Source organism: Oncorhynchus masou, chromosome 8 (assembly GCF_036934945.1).
Source record: "Oncorhynchus masou masou isolate Uvic2021 chromosome 8, UVic_Omas_1.1, whole genome shotgun sequence".
Taxonomy (NCBI): Eukaryota; Metazoa; Chordata; class Actinopteri; order Salmoniformes; family Salmonidae; genus Oncorhynchus; species Oncorhynchus masou.
This window is the reverse complement of record NC_088219.1, coordinates 1,939,254-1,951,365: the sequence shown is the minus strand read 5'-3', so window position 1 is coordinate 1,951,365 and position 12,112 is coordinate 1,939,254. Positions and strand designations below refer to the sequence as shown.

General features: G+C 44.4%; 1 protein-coding gene across 1 annotated transcript in view; it reads left to right on the top strand.

Annotated features, from left to right (window-relative positions):
* The window catches only part of LOC135543991 (thrombospondin type-1 domain-containing protein 1), a 51,192-nt gene extending 48,921 nt beyond the window's left edge, over window positions 1-2,271 (top strand). Inside the window, 1 exon segment of the mRNA XM_064971305.1 lies at window positions 828-2,271. Coding sequence (XP_064827377.1) covers window positions 828-1,583 — 756 coding nt within the window. The 3' untranslated portion in view covers window positions 1,584-2,271.
* Window positions 2,272-12,112: the final 9,841 nt, after the last annotated feature.

The window sequence follows — 12,112 nt, the reverse complement described above, 5'->3', positions numbered from 1 at the left end:
GGTAATAACCAATAACAAAAAGGAAGGTAATAACCAATAACAACCAGGAAGGTAATAACCAATAACAACCAGGAAGGTAATAACCAATAGCAACCAGGAAGGTAATAACCAATAGCAACCAGGAAGGTAATAACCAATAGCAACCAGGAAGGTAATAACCAATAGCAACCAGGAAGGTAATAACCAATAACAACCAGGAAGGTAATAACCAATAGCAACCAGGAAGGTAATAACCAATAACAACCAGGAAGGTAATAACCAATAGCAACCAGGAAGGTAATAACCAATAACAACCAGGAAGGTAATAACCAATAGCAACCAGGAAGGTAATAACCAATAGCAACCAGGAAGGTAATAACCAATAGCAACCAGGAAGGTAATAACCAATAGCAACCAGGAAGGTAATAACCAATAGCAACCAGGAAGGTAATAACCAATAACAACCAGGAAGGTAATAACCAATAACAACCAGGAAGGTAATAACCAATAACAAAAAGGAAGGTAATAACCAATAACAAAAAGGAAGGTAATAACCAATAACAAAAAGGAAGGTAATAACCAATAACAAAAAGGAAGGTAATAACCAATAACAACCAGGAAGGTAATAACCAATAGCAACCAGGAAGGTAATAACCAATAACAACCAAGAAGGTAATAACCAATAATACCCAGGAAGGTAATAACCTAGACCACAATGGAAATAAGTCAGTAGGATTTGTGTTGTTATTCCTTGATAATATTTCATGTATGTATTGTTGTACTCAAATGACAGTGTATATATGCACAATTAATGATTAATTCAGACATTCATCTATAAATTAATTCAGGTGGGTCCCCGCACCAGGACCCTCCCCGAGGGCAGCTGTAGGACCCGAGGAACCTTGGAGACCCAGAACCCAGCCTATCTCATCCCAGAGCAGAGCACCCCTGACTGGGCCAGGCCCAAACCGCGACCCCCTTGGCCTGGGGACGACAGGAGAAGACCCTGGGTGGAGACTGGATGTCCTCCGTTTTCCAGTAACAAACCCAAACACGCTGAAAACAACAATACCTACTTGATCTCTGACCCTAACCACTCAGAGACTAACACTACAACTGCGGCCATGTTAGGATCTGAGCTGCTTAGCAACCCTGAACTCACCCTGGAGAGGGAGAGGCGGAGGATTGGTGATCGAAGAGAATGTGGTGAAGATAGAGGAGAGAGAGCTGGGACTTCAGGTATAGGTGGACCAGGATTAGGACCAGGGGTGGGGTCTCGTGGCTGCCCTGCTTACCTCACCCCGGACCGGGCGGAGCGGGCAGAACACAACTGGAACCGTCGAGGCCCTTCCCCGATTCAGAGAAATATCCTGGCCAGGAAGCTGAGAGAAGCTCAGTCTTGCAACACCGCCTCCAACCAGCAGGGGCGCCATAACCAGAGGCAGCGCAGCTCCACATTTAGCGTGTCTGCCAGTGAACAAAGGAAGGGGAGGTGCAGGTCTCTTCCTCTGTCTGGGGACTCCCCCTATGGACTGACTGAGGCAGAGCAATGCATGCTGGATCTAGATATGACCTCGCTATACCTGGGAGAGGATGAGTTCTGACCTGTACACACCGAGAGGGGAGGAGAGGAGAGGGTTAACGGATACTGAAGAGAGGAAAGAAAAGCAGGGGTTGAGAGGAGGAGCTGTCTTGTTGTCTGGAAGGTGCCCAGTGGAGGAAGAGGAGAAGAGGAAGAGAGGAGAGGAGAACATGTCTTGTTGTCTAGAAGGTGCCCAGGGGAGGAAGAGGAGAAGAGGAAGAGAGGAGAGGAGAACATGTCTTGTTGTCTAGAAGGTGCCCAGGGGAGGAAGAGGAGAAGAGGAAGAGAGGAGAGGAGAACATGTCTTGTTGTCTAGAAGGTGTCCAGGGGAGGAAGAGGAGAAGAGGGAGAGGAGAACCTGTCTTGTTGCCTGGAAGGTGCCCAGAAGAGGAGGAGGAGGAGGAAGAGAGGAGAGGGGGACCTGTCTTGTTGCCTGGAAGGTGCCCAGAAGAGGAGGAGGAGGAAGAGAGGAGAGGAGGAAGTTGTAAAGAAATGACTGAGCCTTTTTGTTTTGACTCTTTCACTGAAAACCCTTTGTGTAACGCTTGACACCAGTATCATAACACGTTATGACACAGTTATAACCATGTCACAACAGCTGACATAACTTATCAAAATGATCGTAGCACTGTCATCAAATCAAATTGTATTTGTCCTACATATACCTTAACGTGAAATGCTTACTTACAAGCCGTTAGCCAACAATGCAGTTAAGAGTTAAGATATATTTACTAAATAAACTTACTTACTAAATAAATATATTTACTAAATAAATATATTTACTAAATAAATATGTACTAAATAAACTTAAAGTTATAAAATAAAACAATAATACTTTTCTAAGAAGTAACAATGACGAGGCTATATACAGGGGGTGCCGGTATCGAGTTAATGTGCGGGTTCAGGTTAGTCGAGGTACTTTACAGTTGGGGTATCTGTACATTACTTTTTATATTTTGGACAACTTTTACTTTGAATTCACTACATTCCTAAAAATTAAAAAGTACTTTTTGTACCCAAAAAAGTACTTGTTACATTTTGAATACTTAGCAGGACAGGAAAATGGTCCAGTTCACACACTTATCAAGAGAACTCCTGGTCATCCCTACTGCCTTTGATCGGGTGGAAATCTTTCGTAAATTATGTCTGAGTGTTGGCGCGTGCCCCCTGGCTATCTGTAACTATGTCTGAGTGTTGGAGCGTGCCCCCTGGCTATCTGTAACTATGTCTGAGTGTTGGAGTGTGCCCCCTGGCTATCTGTAATTATGTCTGAGTGTTGGCGCGTGCCCCCTGGTTATCTTGTAATTATGTCTGAGTGTTGGAACTTGCCCCCTGGCTATCTGTAACTATGTCTGAGTGTTGGCGCGTGCCCCCTGGCTATCTGTAACTATGTCTGAGTGTTGGAGTTTGCCCCCTGGCTATCTGTAATTATGTCTGAGTGTTGGAGCGTGTCCCTGGCTATCTGTAATTATGTCTGAGTGTTGGAGCGTGTCCCTGGCTATCTGTAACTATGTCTGAGTGTTGGAGCGTGTCCCTGGCTATCTGTAACTATGTCTGAGTGTTGGAGTTTGCCCCCTGGCTATCTGTAATTATGTCTGAGTGTTGGAGTGTTCCCCCTGGCTATCTGTAATTATGTCTGAGTGTTGGAGTGTTCCCCCTGGCTATCTGTAATTATGTCTGAGTGTTGGAGTTTGCCCCCTGGCTATCTGTAATTATGTCTGAGTGTTGGAGCGTGCCCCCTGGCTATCTGTAATTATGTCTGAGTGTTGGAGTGTTCCCCTGGCTATCTGTAATGATATCTGAGTGTTGGAGTGTTCCCCCTGGCTGGCTATCTGTAACTATGTCTGAGTGTTGGAGCGATGCAGTCAGGATGCTCTCAGTGGTGCAGCCGTGGAACCTTTTGAGAATCGGTGGACCCATGCCAAATGATAGTTTGTTGGTGATGTGGACGCCAAGGAACTTGGAAGCTCTCAACCTGCTTCACTATAGCCCTGTCGATGAGAATGGGGGCGTGTTCGGTCCTCCTTTTCCTGTAGTCCACGATCATCTCCTTTGTCTTGATCATGTTGAGGGAGAGGTTTTTGTCCTGGCACCACACTGGCCAGGTCTCTGACCTCCTCATCGTTGTCGGTGATCAGGCCTACCACCGTTGTGTCGTCAGCACACTTAATTATGGTGTTTGAGTCGTGTTTGGCCATGCAATCGTGAGTGAACAGGGAGTACAGGAGGGGACTAAGCACGCACCCCTGAAGGGCCTCCATGTTGAGGATCAGCGAAGCAAATGTGTTATTGCCTACCACCTGGGGATGGCCCGTCACGCAGTCCAGGATCCAGTTGAAGATGGAGGGGTTTAATCCCAGGGTCCTTAGCTTAGTGATGAGCTTTGAGGGCACTATGGTGTTGAACGCTGAGCTGAAGTCAATGAACAGCATTCTCACTTCGGTGTTCCTTTTGTCCAGGTGGGAAAGGGCCGTGTGGAGTGCAATAGAGATTTACGTTATCTGTGGATCTGTTTGGGCGGTATGCAAAGTGGAGTGGGTCTAGGTTTGCTGGGATGATGGTGTTGATGTCAGCCATGACAAGCCTTTCAAGGCACTTCATGCTCCGTTTTTAGTAGACATTTAGACAGGTTGCCTTTGTGTTCGTGGGCACAGGGACTATGGTGGTCGGCTTTAAACATGTAGGTATGACAGACTCAACGCTCCTGGTAATCCGCCTGATCCTGTGGTCTTGTGAATGTTGACCTGTTTAAATGTCTTAATCACATCACACGAGCCTATCAAAGGAGCTAAATGACTTCTATGCGTGCTTCGAGGCAAGCAACACTGAAGCATGCATGAGAGCACCAGCTATTCCGAACGAGTGTGTGATCACGCTCTCACACGAGCCTACCAAATGAGCTAAATGACTTCTATGCGTGCTTCGAGGCAAGCAACACTGAAGCATGCATGAGAGCACCTGCTATTCCGAACGAGTGTGTGATCACGCTCTCACACGAGCCTACCAAATGAGCTAAATGACTTCTGTGCGTGCTTCGAGGCAAGCAACGGAGAGCGTGATCACACACTCGTTCGGAAAAGCTGCTGCTCTCATGCATGCTTCAGTGTTGCTTGCCTTGATGCGAGCATAGAAGTCATTTAGCTCATTGGGTAGGCTCGTGTCACTGGGCAGCTCGCGGCTGGGCCTCCATTTGTAATCCGGAATAGTTTGCAAGCCCTGCCACATCCAACGAGTGTCAGAGCCGGTGTAGTAGGATACAATCTTAGTCCTATATTGATTTTTTTGCCTGTTTGATGGTTCGTCGGAGGGCAAAGCGAGATTTCTTGTAAGCGCCCAGGTTAGAGTCCCGCTCCTTGAAGCAGCCACTTTAAGCCCTTTAGCTTAGTGTGGATGTTGCCTGTAATCCATGGCTTCTGGTTGGTGTACGTACGGTCACTGTGGGGATGAAGTCATCGATGCCCTTATTGATGAAGCCAGTGACTGAGGTGGTAAACTCCTCAATGCCATCGGATGAATCCCGGAACATATTCCAGTCTGTGCTAGCAAAACAGTCCTGTAGTTTAGCATGTGAGTCATCTGATACACTTCTGTATTGAGTGAGTCACTGGTACTTCTTGTTTTGGGATTTTGCTTGTAAGCAGGATTCAGGAGGATATGGTCAGATTTGCCAAATGGAGGTTGAGGGAGAGCTTTGTACGCGTCTCTGTGTGTGGAGTAAAGGTGGTCTAGAGTTGTTTTTTTTTTCTCTGGTTGCACATTTAACATGCTGATAGAAATGAGGTAAAACAGATTTCATTTTCCCTGCATTAAAGTCCCTGGCCACTAGGAGCGCCGTCTCTGGGTGAGCATTTTCTTGTTTGCTTACGGCCCTATACAGCTCGTTGAGTGCGGTCTTAGTGCCAGCATCGGTTTGTGGTGGTAAATAGATGGCTACGAAAAATATAGATAATCTCTCTTGGTAGATAGTGTGGTCTACAGCTTATCACAAAGTACTCTACCTCAGGCGAGCAAAACCTTGAGACTTCTTTAATATTCGATTTTGTGCACCAGCTGTTATTCACACACAGACACAGACCACCACCCTTTGTCTTACCAGAGGCTGCTGTTTGTTATCCCCATGTCGTCATTCACGACTCAGTGAAACATAAGATATTACAGTTTTTAACCTATTGCGACGAGCAATCCCGTATCCAGGAGCGTAATTATAGCCTTAAGCTCATTACCATAACACAACGTTAACTATTCATGAAAATTGCAAATGAAATGAAATAAATATATTAGCTCACAAGCTTAGCCTTTTGTTAACAACACTGTCATCTCAGATTTTCAAAAAATGCTTTTCAACCATAGCTAAACAAGCATTTGTGTAAGAGTATTGATAGCTGGCATAGCATTAAGCCTAGTATTCAGCAGGCAACATTTTCACAAAAACAAGAAAAGCATTCAAATAAAATAATTTACCTTTGAAGAACTTCGGATGTTTTCAATGAGGAGACTCTCAGTTAGATAGCAAATGTTCAGTTTTTCCAAAAAGATTATGTGTAGGAGAAATCGCTCCGTTTTGTTCATCACATTTGGCTAAGAAAAAAAAACAAATTCAGTCATTACAACGCAAACTTTTTTCCAAATTAACTCCATGATATCGACAGAAACATGGCAAACGTTGTTTAGAATCAATCCTCAAGGTGTTTTTCACATATCTATTCGATGATAAATCATTCGTGGCAGTTGCCTTTCTCCTCTGAACCAAATGGAAAAGTGCACGCAGCTGGAGATAACGCAATAATTTCGACGGAGGACACCAGGCGGACACCTGGTAAATGTAGTCTCTTATGGTCAATCTTCCAATGATATGCCTACAAATACGTCACAATGCTGCAGACACCTTGGGGAAACGACAGAAAGTGTAGGCTCATTCCTGGCGCATTCACAGCCATATAAGGAGACATTGGAACACAGCGCATTCAAAATCTGGGGCATTTCCTGTTTGAAATTTCATCTTGGTTTCGCCTGTAGCATTAGTTCTGGGGCACTCACAGATAATATCTTTGCAGTTTTGGAAACGTCAGTGTTTTCTTTCCAAAGCTGTCAATTATATGCATAGTCGAGCATCTTTTCGTGACAAAATATCTTGTTTAAAACGGGAACATTTTTCATCCAAAAATGAAATACTGCCCCCAGAGTTTCAAGAGGTTAATGTCTGATTGGTAGGATAGTTTCGAACGGAGCTCATCCAGTTTAATCTTCAATGATTCCACGTTGGTTGGTTACCCAATCGCCAACAAATTCTCACAAGGCTCCCGGATTTGTGTATCGGCGAATGACGGGGATTTGGGCCTGGTCTGGTATCGTCACACCTGTTATTTTATGGCTGGTTATGACACCTACATAAGAGTGTCAAACCCCACATTTACTCAAATTAGTTTTGTTTGAAAGTTTGTTTCCTTTCTTGTTGCAATGAGTAATGTTTTATCATATTTTAAATAACTTGCAGAAAATACAATTTATGATATTGTGATGAACCATTACGACCATCCTGTGTCACTTTGCTTGGACTAAGAAAATACACTTTCTAAAACAGGTTGGTCAAAACAAGCCTTTTTATTGGTTGAGTTGCATTCTAAGCCATACAAAAACAAATTGTTTAGCACACGTAAGCATATGACAATGGGCATCTTGCTTTCTGTTCCATCTGACAAATCCCTACGTATCCATTGTCCCATCAGCCCAGCCAGACAATTCATGAAATGATTTTCCTCTGTAAAAAGCTTCTAGACATTATCTCCCCTTGCTTCTAGCCAACATTTAGTTTGCAACAACGGGGGTTTGTAAAAACGTTGCCGTATGTCTCTCGACAATTAAAAAAAAAATCAATATTGAAATTCGATCTCCACTAGATCTCCTATTGACGATTAACATTTCTGGACAAGACATTTTTTCTCAGCCAGTAAAAGTCATGAATCAGCATATTTTTTATAGATATACTGTATACAAACAACATGAAGTGCAGCTAGTTTGCTGTCTTACCAGCTTCAGTTTGAAGCGATTGTGTTAGCTGTGAAGTTGGCTAGCGAGCAAGCAAGGGATAAAAGCTGGCAACGAAACATTTAGAACGAACGACTGGGTCGCGTCCATAGATACAGAACAAAGACTGAACGACTGGGTCGCGTCCATAGATACAGAACAAAGACTTAACGACTGGGTCGCGTCCATAGATACAGAACAAAGACTGAACGACTGGGTCACGTCCATAGATACAGAACAAAGACTGAACGACTGGGTCGCGTCCATAGATACAGAACAAAGACTGAACGACTGGGTCGCGTCCATAGATACAGAACAAAGACTGAACGACTGGGTCGCGTCCATAGATACAGAACAAAGACTGAACGACTGGGTGGCGTCCATAGATACAGAACAAAGACTGAACGACTGGGTCGCGTCCATAGATACAGAACAAAGACTGAACGACTGGGTGGCGTCCATAGATACAGAACAAAGACTGAACGACTGGGTGGCGTCCATAGATACAGAACAAAGACTGAACGACTGGGTCGCGTCCATAGATACAGAACAAAGACTGAACGACTGGGTCGCGTCCATAGATACAGAACAACAAGACTGAACGACTGGGTCGCGTCCCAGCCTAACATAGAGCAACTGTAGATATGTCGGGACTATGACTAAATTCATCAAAGTAATGTGTTTTATTTAATTGGTAATTCTTTGTTGGAAAGCTATTGTACACTTGAGGGTGTGCAAAACAACTTTTTTAGCACCGCCTCCGTCTCGTACCTATGACCTCAGCACAGCCATGCTAACAGCGTCTCCGTCTCGTACCTATGACCTCAGCACAGCCACGCTAACAGCGGCTCCGTCTCGTACCTATGACCTCAGCACAGCCACGCTAACAGCGGCTCCGTCTCGTACCTATGACCTCAGCACAGCCACGCTAACAGCGGCTCCGTCTCGTACCTAGGACCTCAGCACAGCCATGCTAACAGCGTCTCCGTCTCGTACCTAGGACCTCAGCACAGCCACGCTAACAGCGGCTCCGTCTCGTACCTATGACCTCAGCACAGCCATGCTAACAGCGGCTCCGTCTCGTACCTATGACCTCAGCACAGCCATGCTAACAGCGTCTCCGTCTCGTACTCATGACGGCAGCACAGCAAAACTATTTTCAACACCGTACAATTGCTTTGTTATTCCAAGAAGCCTTATGACATCATAATCATATAAACCAGATAGGCCAATCACGTACATGTCCTTATGTCAGTCATCAGTCACATGGAGGGTGTCTTGTCCCGCTCCTACATTCATCCCAGTCATCAGTCACATAGAGGGTGTCTTGTCCTGCTGCTACATTCATCCCAGTCATCAGTCACATAGAGGGTGTCTTGTCCTGCTGCTACATTCATCCCAGTCATCAGTCACATAGAGGGTGTATTGTCCTGCTGCTACATTCATCCCAGTCATCAGTCACATAGAGGGTGTCTTGTCCTGCTGCTACATTCATCCCAGTCATCAGTCACATAGAGGGTGTCTTGTCCTGCTCCTACATTCATCCCAGTCATCAGTCACATAGAGGGTGTCTTGTGCTGCTCCTGTAATCTGCTCCTACATTCATCCCAGTCCTCAGTCACATAGAGGGTGTCTTGTCCCGCTCCTGAAATCTGCTCCTACATTCATCCCAGTCATCAGAAACAGAGCACTGGGGTAGGTGCATGTCTGACATCCAATGTGTGAGCCATTATACAACGATAATTTTAATATGGTTAATTTCAGAAAATGTTATATAACATAAACATAGTGTTGACACACAGGCCATGGTGTAATGAAATGTGGACGTGTGGTTGGTTTTGTGGGCTATGACACTCTTATGTAGGTGTCGTAACCAGCCATACAATAACAACTGTTGTGGGTTTTGACACTTATGTAGGTGTTATAACCAGACATGAAATAATGCAATGTGTGTCACAACAGGTCTAAATGTGTTTCATGGCAAGTTGTGAGCGGCAGGTTGGGCCAGTAACCGAAAGGTTGCTAGATGGAATCCCCCGAGCTGACGAGGTAAAAAATCTGTCGTTCTGTCCCCCTGAGAACAAGGCAGTTTAACCCACTGTTCCCCTGAGAACAAGGCAGTTTAACCCACTGTTCCCCTGAGAACAAGGCAGTTTAACCCACTGTTCCCCTTCTAAGCCGTCATTGTAAATAATAATTTGTTCTTAACTGACTTGCCTGGTTAAATAAATAAATAAATGAAATGTAATCTTTTATGACAATACGTATTATAATGCTGGGAGTCAAATGTCACCATTTGGATATTAGAGTGATGATTGTCTCTGTCTGTCTGTCTGTCTGTCTGTCTGTCTGTCTGTCTGTCTGTCTGTCTGTCTGCAACACGGAGCTTCTCAGAGACGTGACACGGTGAGCTTCTCAGATAGAGATGTGGCACTGTGAGCTTCTCAGATAGAGATGTGACACTGTGAGCTTCTCAGATAGAGATGTGACACTGTGAGCTTCTCAGATAGAGATGTGACACTGTGAGCTTCTCAGATAGAGATGTGACACTGTGAGCTTCTCAGATAGAGATGTGACACTGTGAGCTTCTCAGATAGAGATGTGACACTGTGAGCTTCTCGGATAGAGATGTGACACGGTGAGCTTCTCGGATAGAGATGTGACACTGTGAGCTTCTCAGATAGAGATGCGACACGGTGAGCTTCTCAGATAGAGATGTGACACGGTGAGCTTCTCAGATAGAGATGTGACACTGTGAGCTTCCCAGATAGAGATGCGACACTGTGAGCTTCTCAGATAGAGACGTGACACTGTGAGCTTCTCAGAGACGTGACACTGTGAGCTTCTCAGATAGAGACGTGACACTGTGAGCTTCTCAGATAGAGATGTGACACTGTGAGCTTCTCAGATAGAGATGTGACACTGTGAGCTTCTCAGATAGAGATGTGACACTGTGAGCTTCTCAGAGACGTGACACTGTGAGCTTCTCAGATAGAGATGTGAAACTGTGAGCTTCTCAGATAGAGATGTGGCACTGTGAGCTTCTCAAATAGAGATGTGACACGGTGAGCTTCTCAAATAGAGATGTGGCACTGTGAGCTTCTCAGATAGAGATGTGAAACTGTGAGCTTCTCAGATAGAGATGTGGCACTGTGAGCTTCTCAGATAGAGATGTGACACGGTGAGCTTCTCAGATAGAGATGCGACACGGTGAGCTTCTCAGATAGAGATGCGACACTGTGAGCTTCTCAGATAGAGATGCGACACTGTGAGCTTCTCAGATAGAGATGTGACACGGTGAGCTTCTCAGAGAGAGATGCGACACCGTGAGCTTCTCAGATAGAGATGTGGCACCGTGAGCTTCTCAGATAGAGATGTGACACTGTGAGCTTCTCAGAGACGTGACACTGTGAGCTTCTCAGATAGAGACGTGACACTGTGAGCTTCTCAGATAGAGATGCGACACTGTAAGCTTCCCAGATAGAGATGTGACACTGTGAGCTTCCCAGATAGAGATGCGACACTGTAAGCTTCCCAGATAGAGATGCGACACTGTGAGCTTCTCAGATAGAGATGCAATTTTTTTTGGGGGGGGGGGGTTAAATGACAAGAACTCTGACCACATGACACGATGGACACACGTTAGAATGTTACCAAATACTGTTACATGTTCTGCCAATCAGGTCTGTTCTCTTTTCAGGCCCTACCCTCTGTTTCTTCCTAACGCCAACATATATCCCTACTGTCCTACACTGTGGAGTGAGTCCTGTCTACTGAGGCGATGTTACGTCACTATTAGATGAATTACATTGGAATGATGTGTTTTGTGTTGCTCATTAGTGTTATGAGTGATTGATGTGTTTGTATTGCTCATTAGTGTTATGAGAGATTGATGTGTTTTGTGTTGCTCATTAGTGTTATGAGAGATTGATGTGTTTTGTGTTGCTCATTAGTGTTATGAGAGATTGATGTGTTTTGTGTTGCTCATTAGTGTTATGAGTGATTGATGTGTTTGTATTGCTCATTAGTGATGTGTTTGTGTTGCTCATTAGTGTTATGAGAGATTGATGTGTTTTGTGTTGCTCATTAGTGTTTTGAGTGATTGATGTGTTTGTATTGCTCATTAGTGATGTTTGTGTTGCTCATTAGTGTTATGAGAGATTGATGTGTTTGTGTTGCTCATTAGTGTTATGAGAGAGTGATGTGTATTCTAAGGTTTTACCCAAAGAACTTTCACTTCACTCTTTTTTTACCAGCTGGAGGCTTGTATTTTCACATTTTCTAAGTGTATTTTCTATGTATACAACACAGAATGTACTACTACAGTATTAGTGTTTTTTTATGATTTATTACGATTTCAGGATGATCAACTATAAACATCAGGGAACCATGTTTAGTTTAGAATGCTGGTTTATTATTGTATAAAAAAAAACATTTTAGTTTGTATGATAAACGTTTGAACTACCATTCCCCTGCTGTGAGTTTAATGTGTCAACTGCACCAGGAAACTGGAAAGTAATGTAAGTG